The sequence below is a fragment of the Peromyscus californicus genome, unplaced genomic scaffold, assembly GCF_007827085.1.
Source record: "Peromyscus californicus insignis strain IS unplaced genomic scaffold, ASM782708v3 Scaffold_24__1_contigs__length_46423439, whole genome shotgun sequence".
Taxonomy (NCBI): Eukaryota; Metazoa; Chordata; class Mammalia; order Rodentia; family Cricetidae; genus Peromyscus; species Peromyscus californicus.
The window spans coordinates 18762004-18785799 of NW_026294535.1; the positions used below are offsets into that span (position 1 = coordinate 18762004).

The window sequence follows — 23796 nt, forward strand, 5'->3', positions numbered from 1 at the left end:
CCTCCACTGTCCACGTCATCCTCTGTAAATGAAAATGGCAGTGTTTACTTGGGCTGCTTCAGGGTGGTTAGATGAAGGCCCTGTGGAACAATGTACAAAAATAACTTGAAAATTTTAAATTCACATATAGTTTTTTTTTAAACACCTGAGGGTATGTGATAAAAAGCAGAGGTTCAATAAATGTTTGTTAATTAAAGCTACAAAGAAACTATAGTGCCAGGGTGTTCACAACATTCTGTATATTAAATATTGTAATTTATCCAGGCTGCGGTGGTTCACGCCTTTAATCCCAGCACTTGGGAGGCAGATGCAGGTGGATCTCTCTGAGTTTGAGACCAGCCTGGTCTGCAGAATGAGTTCCAGGATAGCCATGGCTGTTACATGGAGAAACCCTGTCCCAAAAAACCAAAGAGAGAGAGAGAGAGAAGAATCATTATTCAGCCATTTTTAGAAATAGACCTTTAAACATAAAATTGGTTGTTCAGTTTCTAATCATAGAACCATCTTTTGGGCCTTAGTTCATATCTGATGAAAGTGAGAATGTTGGCCCACTTAGGATTCCATTCCTTAATAGAACTTTGACTATTTACTCTTGGACCCAAGATACCTCTAAAACGTGTTTAGATACCTTGAAAACATGTTTGTGAATATGTAAGTAGTTGCCACTTGAGATTTTTTTTTCTCTTGAAAATAGTATGAAGTATTTCGTTTGTCTTTGTTTTTCTTGTTCTATTGAATATACAGGAGAATTTATTTTTTGTATATTAATCTTATGCCATGTACTAGATTATAAACTTACATTTTATATCATCTTTTTTCATTTCTTTGTTGAGACATACCTCACTCTAACCCAGGCTGGCCTAGAACTCACTGGATAGTGTAAGCTGTCCTCAAGCGTGCTGTAATCTTGCCCTTCAGCTATCTCAGTGCTGAGATCCTAGGCATGAACCACTGTGCTGTACTGAAAATCACTTAGGCTTTCCCGTCTAATTCCCACATGCAAAAAAATGATAATTTCTGAAATGTATAGTCTTTTACCATATGAAGTACTTGTAGTCATGGCTTTATACCTTTATTAAGTTGTTTTGTTTTGTTTTTCAAATCAAAATATTACTCGCAACGGCCAGTCTGGTAAGTACATGTGCTTTTTTGTCTCAGGCTCCAAGAAAACCATGCCGGGGAGGTAAAGAAAGCGAAAGCAGAAATGGAGGACTTACGGTGTGCTCTTGTCCAAGCACAAAAGGAGTCCCAGAGTCTGAAGTCTGAACTCCAGGCTCAGAGAGAAGCAAACTCAAGAGCTCCAACGACCACCATGAGGAACCTAGTGGACAGGCTCAAGAACCAACTGGCCTTGAAGGAGAAGCAGCAGAAGGTGAGTGGCAGGTGGCCCCAAACGAAAAAGGCCGAGAGAAGACGTGGAGACCTGTAAAAGGCACACCAGAGCTATTAGAGTAAGAGTGAGCATTACTTCCTGCTGGTGCATAGGAATTCTTTCACATGGCCCTGCTGTGGTAGTGCTATTACTGTAACACGCAGATATAGTACAATTTATCCTTTTACGTGTGGTGATTTATTGAGTGTCTGTAAGAAAGGAAATCTGAACTTGGTTGTTTTCTCATGTTCTGTTGGGTTTTCATGGAGCTGAAACAGTTTTGAACAATTTAGGGGATTGGGGTGATATGGTGGTGAAAAGGAAGAAGGATTTAAGAAGGTAGCACAGTGGCTTTGTGAGAAGAGCTGGTCATTAGATTTAATACAGTGTAGGAGCTTTACTGTGTGTTCTGTTTCTGTTTATCTCATACTTGATAAGTGGTTTAGAAGATGCTACATTTCCCACCTTATAAGGTTCATGAATTTTATGGGCAAATACTTCATGTCCAATAACACTACTCATCTGCCTGAATTCAGTCTATTTCACATGGATGGATGCACAAAGTGAATTTTTTTCCTATGTGAAGAATTTATTGCTAGTATATAAACTTGGAAATTTTCAAACAAAATATGCTTTCTTTCATAATATGAATTGCTTGGCATAATGCTTGGTTCTGAAAATAAGTCTCAGGGTTTTCAACTATTTGTGAAGAACCAAGTACAGTTACAAAGGAAATTCATTTGAAAAGGTTTGGGAGTTTGTGAATTATATTTAAACAAATTCCTTTTGTTAATCTTTCATTTCTTTGTTGAGACAGGTTTCACTCTGTAACCAGGCTGGCCTAGAACTCATTGGGTGTAAGCTGTCCTCAAGCTCGCCATAATCTTCTGCCTCAGCCACCTGGTGCTGAGATCATAGGCGTGGGGTGTATATAGTACCATACTTAAAACCACTTAGGGTTTTCATCTAATAGAAAGTAATACTGCCTATTTTGTATTTTATTCTGCTCATATGTAACGTCAATTTTCCACTAACAACGTTTGTGTTTTGTAATTTTTAGGCACTTAGTCGAGCCCTGTTGGAACTCCGGGCAGAAATGACAGCAGCAGCTGAGGAACGCATTATTGCCGTAACTTCTCAGAAAGAAGCAAATCTCAACGTCCAGCAGGTTGTTGATCGACATACTAAAGAACTAAAGGTGAGCATCAACACACCTGTCAATATGGCCAGATACCTGATCAGTTCAGAGAATGGTTTTTGAATTGTTGGCTAATGAGATAGATGCACACACAGTTTTAAACACTATATAGCTTTATGTTATTCTTATATTTTTGGTTGTGAGCCTAGCCTTGAACAGCTGAGCCATCTCTCCAGCCCTGTGTTATTCTTATATTGACTATCATCTTGAGGGTTTTGAAAAAAATAGGCCACTATGAGTTATGCTTACTAATAGAACTCATTTAAGAAACATTTTACTTAGAAATTTTAAAAGCATTTTTAGTACATCATAAGTATTACCAGGATGCAGGATTCAAGTCCAGCATGGGCAAACACTCCACCACTGAGCTAAACTTCTAGCCCTCAGGATTCTTCCAAGGCTGTTTTGTTGGAATAACTTCAGGTTCACAGCAAAATGGAGATCAAGAAATCTTACAAATACACCAAACATATATAGCTTTCTCCATACCTGCCATTCCCATACCAATATGGCACTGTTATTTACTGCTTATAAGATACTTTATCTTTAGAGCTGCCTGGCTCTGAAGCCTTTTCTTCTACTAAATTAATTTTTAACAACATACTTTATTATTTTCTTTTCTGGTCATTAAGCTTAGTGATTTAAACTTTTTTTCCTAAATATATGTTTTATAATAACTCACAGTTTCTCTTTTTTTCCCCTAAAAAAATTCTTTACAGAGAATTATATATTGTGATAAAATGAAAAATCTAATTACTTTTATTTTTTTAGTTTTATTTACTTTTGATTTTTTTTTCATATATGCCTTTTACTACCCTTAAACACTTTCGGAAAGTAGATTTTTATAGCTGAAAGCTTTTCTGTGTCCTGCACAGTCCACAGTCGCTCAGACCCAAATAAACATACACAGGCTTATATTATTTTTAAACTATGGCCATGGCAAGCTTCTTGTTAATTAGCTCTTACATCTTAAATTAACGCATTTCTATAATCTGTACTTTGCCACATGGCTCATGGTTTACTGGTATCTTTACATCTTGCTTTTTCTGCTGGCAGCTGGCAGCGTCTCCCCTGCTCTCCAGGCAAGCTTTATTTATTAATGCACAGATAAAATATCACCACAGATTTTCAATAATTTTTAAAAATAGCCTATTACACTTTTCAATCTTGTGGTCATAGTTAATAGTAAAAAGATCTGTTAACTAAATAAATTTATAAAAAGGAATTGTCCTTTACTGGTATAGTTTTAGTAATTTTCCATTCATATGAAATACTATTTCTGAATTTTTCATCTTTTCAAATCCTTATTTCAAAACTTTCTCCAAGATATAATTTTCCTTTAAACACATTATAATAATACTAATTAATATCTCTAATATTACCATTTTTTCAATAAAACACTTATGCCAGGTGGATCTCTGAGAGTTCAAGGCCAGCCTGGTCTACAGAGAGTTCCAGGACAGCAGGAGCTACACAGAGAAAGCCTGTCTTGAAAAACCAACCAAACAAACAAAAACAAATGAAAAAAACCCACTTACACACTTAGTTGAATAAGCCATTACAGAACAAATAATAGTAATAGGATGTTCCTGCCATTGTCTTTGTTCAGAAGAGCTGAGAATTCCTATGTTTAGATTCATGGCTGCTGTCCCAGGCCTTCCTCCCATGTCCTGTCTTCACAAAGTAGTTCACACAGTGCTTGAAGTCAGAGAGTTATGTTATGCTAATCTTAATTAAAACATTGCTGTGTGTGTTGAAAGGTACTGGTTTATTATTTCACCAATAATGAAACATTTTTCAAAAAATTTGTTTTGGGTGTTTGTTGAAAATGATTTGTTTTAAATTGATGCTTGATTGTGTGTGTGTATGTGTGTGTATGTGTGTGTGTGTGTGTGTGTGTGTGTGTGTGTGTGTGTGTGTGTGTGTGTGTTCTCTTAGTGAACTTGTTTCATTTGGCATGAATGGGGAAAATATCTACAGCTTCTAGTTTTCCCTTATGTGCTGTACTTAAAAGTTTGTATTGGAATTGCGTTTCTAATGCATACTAATAGTATAACTTCAGTTTTCTGTTGCTTTATCATTGATACTTGAAGATTGGTGAATAATGCTTTATTATCTTTTATTAGTCACAAATTGAAGATTTAAATGAAAATCTTTTAAAATTGAAAGAAGCTCTTAAAACAAGTAAAAACAAAGAAAATTCACTAGCTGATGACTTAAATGATTTAAATAATGAACTGCAAAAAAAACAAAAAGCTTTTAATAAAATTCTTAGAGAGAAAGATGGAATTGATCAAGAAAATGATGAACTGAGAAGACAGATTAAAAGACTATCTAGTGGCCTGCAGGTAAAATTGTATTTATTTCAGAGAATGTATTTGATCTGTAATGTATAAGGCATGATTTTTACAGTATGTGCTAAAACTGCCTATCAGTTTCTTTTCTTTTTTTCCTTTTCTTTTTTTTTTTTTTTGAGACAGGGTTTCTTTGTGCAGCCCTGTCCTGGAACTCACTCTGTAGACCAGCCTGGCCTCAAACTTGGAGATTCACTTACCTCCACCTCCCAAGTTCTGGGATTAAAGGCATGTGCCACCACCACCCAACTCTTTGATTATTTCCTTAAGTGACCTCGGTTGTATTTCTTGTCTACAGTGGGCCATGTACAGTGGTAGCTTCCATGTTATACTGATACTCAGAATAATGTAGAAAACACTACTAATGTTAGCCTTGCTAAATTTCTATAATTGGAACATTTAATGTGTCCTTTGATATTTATTTGTCATGTAACATTATATCTTAATGTTTTCAGAGCAAACCTCTGTTCGATAATAAGCAAAGTTTAATTGACGAACTTCAAAAGAAAGTTAAAAAACTTGAAAGCCAACTGGAAAGAAAGGTGGATGACATAGACATAAAACCTGTGAAGGAAAAGGTATGTGAAATGTACTCATTAGTAGTTTTAAACTAAGTGAAGCCTGTATTGATAAACAGAATTTACTCTAATAGTTTGAGGGCCTCAGACACAGTTTTATGGTACTGAATAAACTTGAGATGTCTGTGGCAGGATTCTGACCTTTAGAAAGTTACACTCCACTTGAGGGCACACCTGTAGTGCACCTTCATGTCATATCCTGATCTTAGAGTACCATGAGTCAGTGTCTCTTCACATCCTGTGGAGCCCATGAGTTAGTTTATCATTTCTCCCCATCTTCTCATCTCCTTGCTCAATTCCAATGGAGGATCCCATTACATGCTGCAGAATTACTTATGTACATACCTCATTCTCCTAGATAGTATTTATATTTCTGGAAGTCAGATTATTCTTTGATATGTTTTAAAAAAAAAGTATCGATTGGGAAAGGTTTTGTAGTTTTAAAAGAGTACTTATTAGCTGATTTGAATAAATAAGGTTAGAAACTGATTTGGAGAAAGCATATTGAAAGGTCTCTAGTATTGGAGGAGATTGTTTGAATTTGACAACTCCCAGCTGTTTTAGACATGACATCTCATTTATAGTAAACATGTTTCATAATATTTCCTATATTATTCTAAATGAAGTTTAAAGTCAATATAAGCTTCTATAATTTTAATTATGTTATAAATTTACTAAATGAAATTAGTAGATGTTTAAAAATAATTTATAAAAGAATGAGCATGGTAATATATTATTCATATATCAACATGTATATGATCTACACTAGAAAAATAAGGTAACCATGTGTTTATACCTTATGTAACAATGTGAATTCAGACCTCCAAATATAGAGTCTGATGTATACCTTGTAAAAATGTGTTCTAACGGCAGTTTATATGATCTAATTCATATTGCTGCTTGTAATTTGATTTCTAACATGATAAGCAATTGTTGGTAGCACTTTCAGCAAAATAATATCTAACCTTTATTTTTAAAAGGTAATTGTATTTCTACTAAATTCAATGTATAGGGAAAACATTATAAAAATGTTTGGTGTTAAAATGGTAAAATGGAATTGAATTCTTAGTCCATATAATTGTGAGAAGTGTTTTAATCCAGCAGGACTTCTTCAGAACATGGGACTATTGTGTATCACACAGCTTTCTTTTGTACCTTTTATTGTAATACTAGCAACCATAACACTAACATTACTGTTACCAGATAGTTTACTCCTGTAAGACTCTAGATCCTGTCTTTTCCATTCTTAATTACTCAGTATATTTATATCTTTTTCTTGTGTATATTGCCACCACTCAAGTTAGTTCACAAATAAAAATTATAAGATTTTCAGACTTCTACCCTTTTTCTGGTTTATATACATGCTTTCTGCTCTTCGTTTCTAGAGTAGTAACTGGCACATGGGCAGCACTAAATAAATACATGTTGGATGGTAAGGTCCTGTGCATTTAGACCAGAGTGAGTTACAGTATTAGGAAATTGTCCTGCTATAACAAGATTGCCGTGCTCATTCACACAGAATTATTTTTTAGAAGCTTACTTAAGTAAATCGTGTATTTGACATTTCCCTTAACTTCTTAAGGATATTGGCATTAGTCAGACTCTTCCCTAAGGCTTAACTGTCTAGTAATTCGTAAAGCCTCCTTAAATTGAAGGTCTTTCTTCCTAATAGTTTGCCACACTTAACGATTCCAGAATTTGTATAATAGAATGAACTATTTATATATTGTCTTGGAAGTATACTTTAAAACGTGGATCAGTATTTAAAATGAGATTAAAAATAATACTAACAGTTTTATAATCCATTTGTTACTGCTTACAGAGTGGTAGAGAAGAATTAATCAGGTGGGAAGAAGGTAAAAAATGGCAAACCAAAGTCGAGGGAATGCGTAGTAAATTAAAAGAGAAAGAAGCGGAAGTCCACAGTCTGATGAAGCAGCTGAATACGTTAAAGGAGCTTTTCGCCAAGTGAGTTTAAATTTCATTATAAATCTCAGACTGTGAAAATTTTTATCTTGAAATCTTGTAGTTTATTTTACTTGATAAATGACAAGTTTTCTAATTTAGGTTATTTATGATTCACATTTTATTGTCTTTAAAATGCTACGTATTATATTTTAACTATGAATGAATTTTCTATTATTTTCAAATAAATTCATGCCAAGTACAAAATGGCGTACTTACTGTTTATGGGTATGATGATGACTGAGCTGCAATTTAATAAACCAAACAAAAATTGTAAAAGATATTTTTATCTTTCCTTATTAAATTCTACAGAGCTGATAAAGAGAAACTTACATTGCAGAAGAAACTGAAGACAACAGGCATGACTGTTGATCAGGTTTTAGGAGTGCGAGCTTTGGAGTCGGAGAAAGAGTTGGAAGAGTTAAAAAAGAGAAATCTGGACTTAGAAAATGACATATTATACATGAGGTAATCTGTTGCATAGAATTAAGAGTGCCTATGTTGACGAAGAATTGCTTGACTTGTACACATGGAAATGTAAATATATTGCTTCAAGTATGGGTTTTATTGATTATCTTTTTCATGTATATGAAGCTCAGGAGTGAGCCTAAGTCATAACTAACTCTTTACCATTCCTCTTTGGAGCTTCCCATGCCATCTTTGTGGTACTTCTGGTGTTTCTTAACACTGTTATTTGGATAGAACTGGCCTTTAGTTAAAGCCTTACATTGTATCTTTTAGCCACTGAAAACATGTGCTTAAGCAGGCATGGACAGGTAGAAAGGAGGTGTAAAGGGAATTTGGCCATCCTCCAAACTCAAGAAGTTTGGACCTCTGAATTTTATTAATCAAATGCATATATTAGAGAGGAAGGATATGACATAGACAAAGTCTTAGTAAAGATATACAGACAAGAGTGGATCTTATTGTCTTCATCTTAAGTGTGCATTTATTTGTTAAATGGAGAAAGAATCCTGGTCAATAAGGTTTCGTAGATTTGTTTGTTTCCGAGTAAGGTGGATCTTGTAGCCAGCCAGTAAGTTTGGACTTGATATGACAAGATTTACTGAAAACATTAGAGCCTTGTTGGATGCTGGAGCTTTTTGAGAATGAAATAGATGATATGCAATTACTATGTAATATTTTTAAAAGAGTGGGTATTTTAGCTATTCTACATAATTCTGTATAAGCAAATGCATGCACTTTAAAAATGTTTATGTGTCTCTATCAGGACACGCTTTAGCTGATGGTATAAAGAAGTCTATGGTGGTTGCCTGATACAAAAGGATCATCTTTTAATATAAATTATGATGTCCTAATTTATTTCTTGTGAACTTTGGAAATTTGAAAATTTTAAGTTAGAGTGTTAATACACATATATATTTTTTCTTTTCTGTATCATAATATAATAAATTTGAGAAACAGTGAGGTTTCGTAATAGTCTGATTGTTGCTCATAGGACCCACCAAGCTCTTCCACGAGATTCTGTTGTGGAAGACTTACATTTACAAAATAGATACCTTCAAGAAAAGCTTCGTACGTTAGAAAAGCAACTTTCAAAGGTTGCATATCCTCAGTCTTTGGTAAGTATACATCTTTCCTCTCCCCTGCTCCCCACACCCCAATGTTAAAGGAGAAAAGGACAATCAGATTCTTCCATTAGATCCTCCTCATTGATGTTGGCACAACACATTCACTTTTACTTTTACTAACTAATGCTAAATCATTTCTTTAATCCTATCTGATATGACAGTGGTTAATTTAAATACTTACACTTTGTCTAAACCTTCATTGCAAAGATTCCTAGCAGTTCCAGCACTAGTTAGAGATGTTGCTGGGCATCATAGTTGATAAGTAATGATTAACAAGTTTGCTGCATCCCTGTTTCCTCTCTGATGTGGTCCATCTGGTTTCCGCCATTGGTATTAGTGTTCACAAATATAGAAACAATGTTTTTCATAAAAAAATCCAACAGCAAGAACATACCAGCAGAAGTAAGAAATGAACAGACAAAATGCCATATTACCACACTCAGAACCAAAGTGAGAAGAAACAAACGTCACTGATGATTTACATCAATACAGATATTCTGTGCCATTACAGAAATGTTGTAGATCGCACTCTTAAGTATGGAAACAATACCAAATAGTAAATCAAGCAAATTTAGGTCAGCTTTACAGATTTTTTTTAACTTGGATTATGAAAATATATCAGTTCCTACAGGTAAGAAAATTAATAATTTTGTGAAAATGAAAACCCAAACATAAAATGAGAAGAATAGGGCTGGGAAGGATGAGAAAATAAAAGGACATGGAGCCAAAAATGTCAGTCACAGAACATTGGTCCAGGTGGACCTGCTGAGGACCATGATGCTGCTACCATGCTGATGAGTGCACTAGTGTGTTGAGGATGCTGCATGGGCCAGATAGGAAACCCATGTGTCAGTCCTGAAAAACGCCCTGATTTGAGTACACTGCAGTCCTTTGCTTCTTGATTAGCCGAGTTTACTTACAAAAAGTCATATACATACATAGTGACAATTTAACAAAGAATGTGGAATTTGTAAAAAGAAAAACACCTATTAAGCCGAGTTTACTTACAAAAAGTCATATACATATATATATATATATATACATACATAGTGACAATTTAACAAAGAATGTGGAATTTGTAAAAAGAAAAACACCTATTAATAAACAGTTTTCCAGAAATTTAGACAATTCACACAATTGTTTCTAACTTTATTTTCAGAAAATAAGAGGAAAAATTTGCAAAATTATTATTTAGTAATTGCATTCATGGTTTGATAAGAAATATGTTAAAATATTTTCATGTATAATCTTCAGATATAACCTTTTCTGTAAGTCATAATTAAATTATTATGAAACAGTCATTGGTACTGCTATCATTAATCAGATTGACTATCTACCAGAGATAGACAACCTTCAGGAAGAGAAAACAGTTTAGAAACAGAGAATTAAAGATTTTCATGTTTGATGGAGACCTTAAAAACCATCCGAGATGTGGAAGTTGGCATCTTTGTAAATGACAGGATTTGTTTTGTAGTACACTAATAGTAGAAGGGCCTGAATACATGCTTGGGCCATGTGATAAGCGGGGACCTGTTACTTAGTGTGGCTTATGCAGAAGATTGTATTTTTTTCTTGCCATTGCATTTATGCATATGTATCCTGTAACAAAAAAAAAATTGAACCAATGCTGCCTTCCTACCAGCTGTTCTATGTCTTTAATTTTGTGTCCTTTTATTTTATTTATTTTTTTTTTTATTTGGTCTAAGAAAGACTGTATATTGGAAGCACAGTATAATGTTAATAATTTGAAATATACTATAAAGGAAAGTATATAAGATTTATTTACACGATATTATTTTAAATAGACTACTTCAACAAAGTATAGTGTAAAGTCTCTTACTATATCTCCCTGCAAAACATGTCTCTGTCCAGATCCCCTGATTTCCTCTTTGCATAGGAGCTAACCTTCCTCGGTCAGGGTCAACCCTAACAACCTCCTCTTAACTTATTATTTCTGTAAGGCAAATAAGGTCACATTCTGAAATATGGAGGAACAATCCCATCCCTCACAATTGGTTAACCTTTATTTTGAGCTAACAAAACCAGTATGGGACAGTTTAAACAGAATGGGAATATCTATGAAGGCAAAGTATGTATAGATTTTTAAGCCATACTTGACTTTGCTTTCTGTTTTAACTTTTAAAAATTACCTTTTCTGGAGGTTTTCTAATCTGTCTTACTTGGTTTTGGTTTTCTGTAATGCTTGCCATTTCCCTCCCACATTCCTTTTAAAAAGTTCACTTGGACAATGTCTCCTTATTGAGTATGTCTTTGTGGCTTTTGTTAAATGTTGAACATACTCTACATTTCACGTTCCAGAGTTCAGAGGCAGAGTCAGGTGACCATTATCAAAAAGAACAGGAACTGCAGAGGGAAAACCTGAAGTTGTCATCGGAAAATATTGAGCTGAAATTTCAGCTTGAACAAGCAAATAAAGATTTGCCGAGACTAAAGGTAAATTTAATTTTATAAAACATGCCTAAATTCACAATACACTTAAATTTACTTATATTACTTTCTGAATTGCATATTCATAAGATGTCTTTGTGATGTTATGTTATGTACATTTCCTCATTTAAGAGGCATTTCTTGAGTCCCCACTTTTAGGTGCTAGAGATAGCAGTCATTAAAAATCCAAGTATTAATAAAACTTGTCTTCCAATGAGGAGGATTGCCAATCAACAAGCAAACAAGTTAATGTAAAATGGCTCAGCCAGTGGGAAGTGCTGAGGGAAAACAGGAAGCAGGGTTAATAGAAAGGGGTCAGAATAATGAGAGGGCTTGCCTAGAAGGGCTGGTGGAGAAGTGAGGAGCTGGGTCATCTTGACACAAGAATTCTACATGATAGAGGGTCGTCCTGGTAATAAGAATTCCAGACAATAGAAGTGTCAACTTCATATGTTCCAAGGTAAGAGGATATTTCTTATATTTCATTAATAATTGTAATAACTGAAATGTAATTGTTTCTTTAGAATTTCTACTTCTAAATTACTTCTGATGATAATAAATTGTTTTTATCTTTGATTTTCTATATCTCACCCTATAATGGTGATAGCTTTTTTCTTGGCTAGCTAATTGTTTCAGTCTTCTTTTCTAATCAAGAACATTAGCATTCTGTCATTCCACTGGTGGTGATACAGTTAAGCTTCATGCTTCTCATTCTGATGTGTACATTGAGAAAACCAGTGCAATGACTTCCGTTCCTCTTCTGTGTAAGTGTCTATGAGTGTGCACTATGGACAGTAACTCAGTTATTAAATGGTTATGTGCATAATACTCTGCAATCTATTGAACATGTTGTCTTAATTAGGGTTTCTGTTGCTGTCTTAAACATCATGACCCAAGGCAATCTGGGGAAGAAAGGGTTTGTTTCATTGTAGACTTTCAATCACAGCCTGTCAAGGGACTCAGGGCAGGAACCTGGAGGCAAGAGTTGAGGCTGGGGGAGGGGGCGGGAGAAGCTGCTCACCTGCTTGCTCCTCAGGGCTTTTCAATCTGCTTTTTTGTAAAACTCAGGACCACCTGCCACAGTTGACACCGCCCACAGTGGGCTGGAATCTTCTACATCAGTCTTGAATCAAGAAAACACACCACAGGCTCACAATCTTTATGGAGGCCTTTTCTCATTTGAGGTTCCTTCCTCTCAGGTTACTCCAGCGTGTGACAAAAACAAGCTGCACCTGTCTCATATCAAAGTTTCTCTAGAGACACAACTGTTGAATGTGGTTCTACTGTTTAGATTTTTAATTCAGATTATGTTTCCTTCCTCTCTTTTTTTCAAGGGCTCTTATATCATCATGACAGATTGCTGTTATTTTCTTTTATCTTTTAGAATCAAGTAAGAGATTTGAAGGAAATGTGTGAATTTCTTAAGAAAGGAAAAATGGAAGTGGAACGGAAACTTGGTCAAGTTAGAGGGGTGAGTTTACGTTCTTAGGAAGCTAGCGCCAAAGGCTTAATCTCCTGTTCTTTTTGTATTGTTGAGTGGTATAAATTGAAGCACTTGGGATACAAAAGCTCATTCAGGTACTAAAACTATGGCATGCATCATGCATTCTGTAAAACTACTGAGAGCATTAATGGAAAGTACTCAGAACAAACATTGACAGTCAACATTTGTTTCAAAGTGAAAATATGTAATCATGTATGTGTAAGTATGAATATTATTTTGTTTTTTTTAAGAAGTACAAAAATTATAAACAATATTTGACATTTTGAAGGTGATATTAAAGTTTTATATATAAATATTTGTTTTAGAATGTTTCATTGCATATTATGAATGCTACCTAAAATGTTAACATTTTTATTAGTTTTTAGAAAATTTGGTGCAATTTATTTTGATCATATCCACCTCCAACTTCTCCCCTTTACCTTCTCCACATTCCACCCCCTTTTCCCTAACCCTCCAACCTTGTATAGTTTTTTTATGTTAATAACCCATAGACTCCATTTATGCTGTCTGCATACTTCTGGGTATGCGGTCATCCAATAAGCACAGTTGACCTACCGGGAGCCATCCCTTTAATGAAAGTCTAACTCTCCTTTTCTAGAACTCATCAGTTACTTACAACTCCTAGGTTTAGCGGTAGAGGCTCATGAACCTCTTCTCTATCCATGCTAGAATGTTGCCGCCTTCATCTGCTGGTTTTGTGTGACAAGCCACAGCTGTTAGGAGTTCATGACTGCAGCAGTCCTGTTCTGCCCAGAGCTAAGCACATTCCTTTACTCAATTGAAAATTAACTAAATCACTAGTGAATTATCTTTGTTGGTGTCTTCATTAGGCCATAGATTAACAGAAACTAAATTTCTAAGCCACAGCTATTAGAGAAAATTGCCTTTATAATGATTACTTTTGAGGTATTTAAATGCATTATTTCACCTTTGTTATTGTGTTCTGTGTAAAGAAACTTTTACCTGCTAGATCCATGGTTCTCAACCTTCCTGATGCCACGAACCTTTAATACAGCTCCTCATGTTGTGGTGACCCCCGGCCATAAAATTATTTTTGTTGCTGCTTCATAACTATAATTTTGCTACTGTTATGAATCGTAATGTAAATATCTGTATTTTCTGATGGTCATAGGTGACCCTGGTGAAAGGTCAACACCCAAAGGTTTGTGACCCATAGCTTAAGAACCACTGTACTAGAAAGAACCCTGGCTACGTAAACTGTTTTGATTTACTTACTTGGAACACACATCATAGATAGAGTATTTAAACTGTTACAAACTATATGATTTAAGGAATTTAAGGAAAATATAGATACATTTAAGCCCTGGTTTTCTTTTTTGTAGTGTGGGATAATAATTCTATCTCACATATTTTAGAAATGTATTGAATTACCACAATTTTTAGAATCAGATATTAGCAATTATTAATGATAAGTACAGTAATGTTATTGGTTACTTTTACTCTTTGCTCTTTGGGGGCCTACCACTCAGCTCCCAAATAAACACACAGAGACTTATTATTACTTATAAATGCCTGGACTTAGCTTGGCTTGTTTCTAGCCAGCTTTTCTTAACTTAAATTATCCTGTCTACCTTTTGCCTCTGGGCTTTTACTGTTTCTGTATATCTTTTCTTTCCTTCTTACTCTGTGGCTGGCTATGCTGCTGGGTGGCTGGCCCCATCATTCTCCTCTCCCCCTTTTCTCACTCCTCTTCATGTTCTTCTATTTATTCTCTCTGCCTGCCAGCCCCGCCTATCCTTTCTCCTGCCTTGCTATTGGCTATTCTTCTCTTTATTAGACCATCAGGTGTCTTAGACAGGCACAGTAACACAGCTTCATAGAGTTAAACAAATGCAACATAAAAAAAATGTAACACATTTTTGCATCATTAAACAAATATTCTACAGCATAAAAGAATGTTACACATCTTTAATATTGTACAACACTGTAAGAGGCCTCTTTGGCATTAGTACATCATTGTCTATAAGATATGAAATTTTAAAAATTTGTATATTCTCTTATAGTCTGGTAGAAGTGGAAAGACAATCCCAGAGCTAGAAAAAACTATTGGGTTAATGAAGAAAGTAGTTGAAAAAGTCCAAAGAGAAAACCAACAATTGAAAAAAGCATCAGGCATAATGACTAGTGAAAAAATGGCTAATATTGAAGCAGAAAATGACAAATTAAAGGTAATTTTTATTTGATTGTATATGAATGTTTTACTATATTAGTTTACATTGCTTTTTAAGGGAAATGTTAAATAGACTCGCACTGCATTGAATGTCCTAAATGGATACGGTAGTATATTCCAGTCCGAACAGATTGATTGGCAAGAAATCCAAAGGTAGCTACAGTGGCTCTCTTTGGTTTTCTTTACTGTTTCTGGAACAATTGTTCTTTTCTGGTAATTTGTAAAGTGGGGATTCTGTGGGGCTTGTATTTCCTTTAAATCTTAAAATCATCTTAATGTCCAGCCAAGGTTATATGGGAACTTGGTGATAGATAAGTCATTTGGGGAAAGTCTTTAACTGTAATCATATCAAATAAGGTATCTAAAACAACCTACCTTGAGTTAAGTTTTATGAGTTTAAATAATACTTATTTTTTATATTTAAAAGAATTAAAATCTAATTGTTTCACTTACCCCTTCTCTTTCCTCCTCTATTACCTCTCATGTCACCCTACCTGACTTCCTTTCAAATTCATGACCTCTTTTCTTGTTACATATAATGTGCTTTAAATACATGAATAAACTTGCAAAGTCCATTTAATGTTGCTTGTGTGTATGATTTCATATAAATAATCATTTTGTTGACGTTGTTGTTTTGATAATATGTTGCTTTATTAATCACCAGGCTGAATTAGAAAAGTTGAAAGCTCACTTGGGACGTCAGTTGAGTGTGCAGTACGAATCCAAGAACAAAGGCACTGAGAGAATTGTTGCTGAAAATGAACGGCTTCGGAAAGAACTTAAGAAAGTAAGACAGTCAGGACAGGTTACGTTTATTTTCATTAAGTCATTCATCATGGCAAAATTAAAATTGATAGATCCTTGATGCCAGTGTCTGTTCACAGTAGATCTTAAGAGTTCTACTTTCTTCAAGAGGTACACTTACATGAATTTTAGAGGTAAGGTGGTATCATGAAGAAATTGCTCACTCTGGTTTCTGCTGCTAGTTCTGTTACTTACTGGGAATTGTTCCAAGCTGGATAATGTGTCTCTGTTCCTCAAATTCCTCATATATGAAATTTGGAGTACTAAATATACCTGTCTCTTCGCTGAGCATGGCATCAAATGCCTATAATCCTAGTACTCAGGCAGTGCAAGAAAGAAAGACCAGCCTGGGCTGTATAGGGAACCCAGCTCAAAAAAGAAACATACATACACATAGTACATATCTCACAGGGCTGTTGAGAAGTTTAAATGAGTTAATATTTATGCATGTGACTTAGAGCAATGCCCTATTTATAGAGCAAAAAACTAACAATTTTGTTATTAAGATTCCTTTATTTAAATGGTAAAACATATCCCTTACTCCTGACAAATAGTATTAGTTTTAACATACATTATCTAGTAAATGAATTGAGATTATGATCCTAAAACATTTTAAAACAGTAACTAATTGTATTGTGAAGCCAGAGCTTTGCTGTCTTGAATCTTAATGTTCATTACTGGAAATAATCTGTCACTTACATACTGCTTGTGTTAATAGCCAGGACTACTCTACGTATTCCAAAGTCAAAACAAAGCATCTTTTTAAGGTTAACTCTCTCATTGTTCTGAACATTTTCCTGATGAGCAAATGACAAATTTAAAGTATCCACTAGATATCTTAGACAATAAATACTTGTAAATACATATCCCTGCCTTCATTTACTTGATCTTTTGTACTAATTGCTGTGAATAGGTGGCTGTTTTAGAGTAAAACAAACATTTTTGTGGTTTTAAAACTGTATAGCTCAGACTTGTTTTCTATGTCCCAGCATAGAGTGATAATTTTAAGTACCCAGTATCTATGAGAACAAGGTTGTTTTTCATAGTGTACTAATACGCCTTTATTGGTAGGAAATGGAAGTTTCCGAGAAACTGCGCATAGCTAAGAACAACTTAGAGCTGCTCAATGACAAGATGGAAGCTCAGCTAGAGGAGACTGCCAAGAGATTACAGTTTGCAGAAAGTCGAGGGCCGCAGCTGGAAGGTGCTGACAGCAAGAGCTGGAAGTCAATTGTGGTTACAAGGTAGGACCGGAGAGCTTCATCATTGACTCAAAAGATGACCATGTGCTGAATAACCTCGTTGTTTCCCGATGAGCAGTTTGGTTGTTTATTGATGTCTGTTCATTCTCTCTTAGAATTACCAAAGCTGTTTCTTCCATAAGGGGTTAGCTAATTTTATTGCCAGGCCACAGAACAGAGCAGAGCTGAAACTGGGCTAAGGTCCTGGAGCTAGGTGTGCATCCCGAAGCTGCTGTCAGCCGAGGGCTGGGGCTGATGCTGCCCAGCTTCTCCTGGATGCTCTGTTTCTGCAACCGCAGCTTGGGCTTCTTGCTTTTGTTCTTGGATTTCTGCTGCAAATATGTCCTAAACAGTTGGGCTGTTTTATCCCAGTCTGTGCTGTACTGGATCTGGGATGAGCTGCATTGCTTTTAGTTGTGTACTGGTCAACTTTCTTTACAGAGAGCCCACTCGATGAATACAGCAGCAATGTTAGTGTCTTACTGACCTCCACTTTCTATGCATTCTCTCCCTTCCTAAACACTTTCTATAAGGATACTGAATTTGTGTCTATGCCACTAACTGTTGTGGCTGTGAAAGCCAACTTTATTTTACCATATTTTTCCAGTTCCTTGCATTTATACTTTCCACTGTGATGTCCTTGGAGGCCACATATGCCCTGTCTATTTGGGATGACTTGACAGGAAACACGGCACCCATTGTCCCTCCAACTAGAAAGTGAACTGTAGCGCTGCGAGACTGCTTGTTCCATAGTGGGCCTTCCATTGCACGTGTTTCTGTCGGCCACTTTTATGGAGAAAAGAAACCGCTAAGGAGCCATATTCGAGAGCGCTCAGATAGATGGCCATAATCCTGAGAAGACTCCTTTCTCCTCCCCTAGACTACCTAGAGTAGTCAAAGTCCAGACTTTCCCTAGCGCTCACTTTCCTGTCCACAGGCTGGGAAACAAGAGTTCTGTCAGAATGCTAACGTCAGGATGAAAATGACAAGTGTGACAGACAGTGTGACAGGGAGAAACAGCTCATAGTCTTGGCCCCGGTGGCTTTGAGCCAGTCTTGTCTTTCAAGGGTCACTATTCTTCTGTTGTCACATATGTTGCCTGACATTGAGACTTACTTATTCCATGAATATTCACTAAACCTCTGGTACTGCCACACGGAGTACTTCAGGCTATTTCTAAAAAACCCAGCTTACTTAGGCTCCTTGAAGAGCCAGCTTCCATCACTCAGAGAGACCTGCTTTTCACTGGACCATTACATAAATTATATTTCTCTGTGGGTCAAGATAGTTTTCACTGTGGAGATGACAGACCCTGCCATTATTTTTCCAGGGCTCTATATGAGGTAACAAAAATGCATACTTACTGGCATGAAAAACTATTCAGTTTTAAGATAGTTGTTGTTGCTGGTTGTTTTTACTCTTGGGGAGGGGGGTGCCACCCAACTCCCAAATAAATCACACACATGGAGTTTTATTCTTAATTATCAATGCCCAGCCTTAGCTTGACTTGTTTCTAGACAGCTTTTCTTAACTTTAAATTATCCCATCTACCTTTTGCCTCTGGGATTTTTCCTTTTCTTACTTCTGTAATCTTACTTTCGCTCTTACTCCATGGCTGGCTGTGTGACTAGGTGACTGGCCCCTAGCTTCCTCCTCCCCTTGACCTTTTTCTTCTTTCTTCTTCCCAGATTTCTCCTTCTATGTATTCTCCCTGCCTGCCAGCCCCACTTGTCCTTTCTCCTGCCTCGCTATTGGCCCTTCAGTTTTCTATTAGACCATCAGGTGTTTTAGACAAAGTAACACAGCTTCATAGAATTAAACAAATACAACATGAACAAAAGTAACACACCTTAAGTAATATTCCCTAACAAGTTGTGGGTTGATGGCACCATTTAACCTTAATTGAAGATGACTTTACATGTTAAAGCATTTGTGAGTTCTTATTCTGAGAACTGCACATAGGCAACATCTTCAGTAAACATAAGTCCAACTTGTTTTTAAAACACTCTTGCTGTTTATCCAAGGCTGATCTCAAACTCTACCTTGACCTTCCAAGTGCTGAGTGTTCTACCTATATTGATTGTTAGGAGGGACCAGGGTAGTGTACGGCCTATTTACATGGGGTAATCTGATCAAGAAGGTCTTTATTCTTGGGTGGCTTTCATAGTCACTCACTGTTCTGTTACCATGAAGAGACACCATGACCAAGACAACTCTTATAAAAGAAAGTATTTTATTGAGGGCTTGCTTACAGTTTCAGAGGTTTAGTCCATTATCATCATGGCAGGAGCATGATGGCACCCAGGCAGGCATGTGTGGTGCTAGAACAGTAGCTGAGAACTATATCCTGATCTGTAGGCAGCATACAGAGCAAGGACTGGGCCTGGCAAGGTATTTGATACCTCAGAGTCCACCCCCAGTAACACACTCCCTCTAACAAGGCCATGCCTCCTGATCCTTCTAATCCTTTCAAAGAGTCCTACTCGCTGGTGACTAAACTGTCAAATATATGAGCCTATTTGGGGTTGAGGGGTTATTCACATTCAAACTACCACAGTGGCTTTTGAACAGAGAAATGGATGAAGTGGGGGGATAAGCTTCCGATATTTAACATTAACCTTTGTTATACCTTTGTAGTTAGTCCTTGTCAAGTAAGCATGCCCTTCTAATCTGTTTGTAAGGTCTGTCGAAAATTATTTGAAGGGTTTAGGTAATCCTAACTGCCCTTCCTTATGCTGTCCTTGTCAGATACTTTTTCTAAATCAGTCCCATCCTTTTTTAATTTATTTAGGAGACATTACACATTATTTTCCTCTGGAAAAGTTTGAATATAGTAAGCATTGTCTTCCTCTAAGTATATTCCTGTAAAAGTATTTGGCTCAAATTTTTGAAGATTCCTTTAGGCCATGTATCATTTCCTTCCTGGTTATGAATTGGTACTGCTTCATCCTTCCCACAGCATGCACTGTTTCTCTCACTCACGCTTTTGAACAACTGCTCTTTCTCTAGTGCCCTTTGGCTTTTTCTACCTGAACCCCCTCATGGGGCAGGGAAGAGTACTGAAAGTGGGAGAACATTTTGTAGTCTGATGAATTAGGTATTTTCTTATGCCTGAAATAAGCTAAAAGCTAAAAGCTTTTCAATTGCCAAATCCAGTCGCCACGTCTGCTCTTTGGCTCTGTATGATCACGTTAATTTTCTATTTTAATTAGCACATATGTTAAGCAGGGTGCTTTATTTCTTAACACCATCTTTTACTGCTGAATATGTAGCCCAAGGTTTGACCAGAAGAAATACTATAATGTAGTTCTGCATGTTTTGCTGTGATTGATGCTGACTTTTAAATTAGGGAGAGAAATTACAGATCATTATATGCCCATGATCATTTTTCTTTTTCTTTTTAGAATGTATGAGACCAAGATGAAGGAATTCGAAAGTGATATTGCTAAAAAGAATCAAAGCATTATTGACCTTAAACAGCTTGTACGAGAAGCAACAGAGAGAGAACAGAAAGCTAAGAAATACACAGAAGATCTTGAACAACAGGCATGTATAATGGTCTCTAAATGATAAAAGTGTAGTGTGTCTCCAGACAATCCCTGAATTGCCTGAAGGTGAAAACAATGAACTCCTGAATAAAGTCTAGGAGACTCATCCAGCGAATGGTACTTACACTCATCCACTTATGTAAGCCACAAACTAGATCACAGACTTCATTTTCTTACTCTCCACATCGTTTTCATCATTAATCATGCCGGGTGTATTTTCAGACTACATCCCAGATCTGACTAGTGCTCAGTGCAGAAGCCATTATCTTATATCTGAGTGACTGCAGTAATTTCCTAACTGGTCCCTGGGCTTCCACTTGTATCATTTCACCTTATCTATACTACTGGTCCATTCTCAACACAGTTGGCAAATAATCCTGTAATGCATAGAGCAAGTTATAGTAGTCTATTTTGACTCTTGTAATAGTTCCCCATCACCCTGGCATGAAACTTTGAAGGAGTTCTTTTCACAGACTGTATCTATATACAAACGCTGACACTTTGCACCTTCTGCCAGTTTTCCCAAAATTAACCCGTTCAACCCTTTGAACAGCTGAAACTCATTTAGGCTTCAGATCTTTATGCCTCTTGCTGTCTAGAACACTAGCCACTATTTCCAATGTTCTTATAACTGACTCCTGAACTTCTGTCTGTGCCTAAATGGAGACCTTTTAGATCAGCACAGTCTGTCACCCTGTCCAACCTAGATTCTTTTCCAACAACGCTTTTTCCCCATCCTGCCCTGTCAACCCCCATCTCCTTGTATGGCAGTATAATTACTTTTCATCCCTCGGTAAATATAACATGCCTCTGTAAGAGATTCCAGCTATCCCGTATCCTGTGTCCTCACTACCTTGGGCATGTAGCAGTGAGTTGCTCAAGCATTGATGGCTTGCTTGAATGCATAGACAAACACAAACTGTGCTTTCAAGCTTCCAAAACTCAAATCTTAAACTTTATTAAAAAGTTGGTCTTTTTAAAACTTCTTATTTCTATGCTGAACTTTTATCTTCTAACTTTTCATTGTGTTTAAAGATTGAGATCCTCAAAAATGTTCCTGAAGGTGTGGAGACAGATGAAGGGCTTATACGGGAACTCCAGCTCCTTAGGTACATATGTTATTATGTTTATTTGACTACCTAAATATTAACATCTTTGTGTGTGTTTGTGTGTGTGTATACATGTACATGCTGGGGGAGGGTGTGGTATGTGCATGCCACCTGTGAAGGAAGGCCAGAGGACACCTTGGAAGAGTTGGTTCTTTCCTTCCAAGAATTGGAATCAGGTCATCAGCTTCCCATCATGCACCTTTATCCACTGAACCACCTTACCGTTTATTTATTTTTAGAAAATTATTTTACACAACCGGATTTGCTACACCTGAAGACTAGAGTTTTTCAAAGTTGATTATTATTTTACCCTTCTTATATAATCATTCTGTCTGGACACAGAAAGGAGGAGGGACCCAATATTAGTATTTCCAAATTATAACTTAAATTTCTCTAGCCGCATAAAATTAAACGTTAGCATTGCAGAAACAAATCCGAATGAAAGAGAAATGAGTAATTCCATGCTCCTAGGAGTTTTTGCAGCCGCCTCTCATCGTAAGAAAAGTACTCTTGAAAATAACATCAGGGATGAGATTAGTAAAAACTAGATTTGTGTTGTTTGGAAATGAGGCAAGGAAGCCTAGCGAGTAATGTTTACCTTGATGATCCCGCTGCCGTCTCCTAAGCATATCCTACCGTCCTACATCACCAGAATCCGCTTGATAAAATGCTGTTTGGAGGACTGTACACCACATACTTTATAGGAAATGCCTGCGTACTGTACAGAGTGGCACCATTGTTTGTAAAGGACGTTTCCAGTAGCTCAGGCTTATTACTAACTAGCTCTTACATTTTAAGTTAGCCCATATTTCTTATTTAGCTCTGCCATGTGGTGGTACCTTTATTAGCATGGCATGTTCATCTCCTGCTCCCTCTGTATCTGGCTGGCAACTCCTGACTCCACCCTTCTCCTCCCCATCATTTGGTTGCCTTGCCTGTACTTTCTGCCTGGCTACTGGCCAATCAGCATTTTATTAAACCATTTCCAGTGACAAACCTTTACAGTGTACAAGAGGATTATCCCATGGCAATTGTTTATTTTTCTAACATGCTATCATTGTACTGTAGATTAGCCAACAGTCAGCTGGATAAAGAAAAAGCAGAATTAATCCATCAGATAGAAGTTAACAAGGACCAGACTGGAGCAGAAAGCAGCACACCTGGTAATGTATTTCATAATACTTGTTGGCTATCTCAAGTTTTTTATTTAGGGCTTGTCTTTGTGTGTTTCTATAGTATCAACCAGTTTCTATAGTGTCTGACCAATATAATATACTGGTCAGAGTATTTAGAGATGTTATCTCTCAGCCATAAAAATATTTGTAGGAAAACAGAACTATAGATCATCTTGCTCAGTAAAATAGGCCAGTCTCAGAAGACAAATATTACATCTTTTCTTCATATGTAGGAAAATGCTTTTTTTTTTTAATGATTTGAAACCTTGCTTATATTTGTTCTTTGTTTCTGAGTTATAGGGGACCACACCAGAGCACTCTAATACACTTCTTGTCCTTATCATGAAAACTTGTTTTCATTATTTCCTCAAACTTTAACATTAAAACAAAACTGTTTACCTTTCAATGTTTGCACAGTGTGGCATGACACTTTGTATCCTAACCTTAGTGCTGTGTATCAACAGCTCATTTCCTACCCAACCAGCAGGACTGCACTCCTTCATGTGTGTGTGCCACACACCTTGTCTTAGAAGTTCTGCACATAGTGCAAACCAACCTAAATGCAAATAGCGAAAGCTATTTGGGGTAGAAGGCATAAATGGCCAGCTTACCTTTAGTCCTTTGCCTGTATATTTCGTACCTAACAAATTTTACTGGTTGCAGGATTTTTCTCTCAAAAGTAGGAATTTCTCTCATATAAAGGCATAACCCATATTT

General features: G+C 36.3%; 1 protein-coding gene across 2 annotated transcripts in view; it reads left to right on the forward strand.

The window, feature by feature from the left end:
- The window catches only part of Cep290 (centrosomal protein 290), an 80891-nt gene that overhangs the window by 54641 nt on the left and 2454 nt on the right, over positions 1–23796 (forward strand). For both annotated transcript variants that reach the window (XM_052753223.1, XM_052753222.1), the window contains 15 exons: positions 1159–1372; positions 2433–2570; positions 4697–4918; positions 5380–5502; positions 7325–7470; positions 7780–7935; positions 8927–9050; positions 11379–11513; positions 12892–12978; positions 15036–15200; positions 15867–15989; positions 17078–17250; positions 20652–20793; positions 21831–21904; positions 22973–23067. In XM_052753223.1, the coding sequence (XP_052609183.1) occupies positions 1159–1372; positions 2433–2570; positions 4697–4918; positions 5380–5502; positions 7325–7470; positions 7780–7935; positions 8927–9050; positions 11379–11513; positions 12892–12978; positions 15036–15200; positions 15867–15989; positions 17078–17250; positions 20652–20793; positions 21831–21904; positions 22973–23067 (2117 nt within the window). The remainder of the gene's footprint in view (positions 1–1158; positions 1373–2432; positions 2571–4696; positions 4919–5379; positions 5503–7324; positions 7471–7779; positions 7936–8926; positions 9051–11378; positions 11514–12891; positions 12979–15035; positions 15201–15866; positions 15990–17077; positions 17251–20651; positions 20794–21830; positions 21905–22972; positions 23068–23796) is intronic.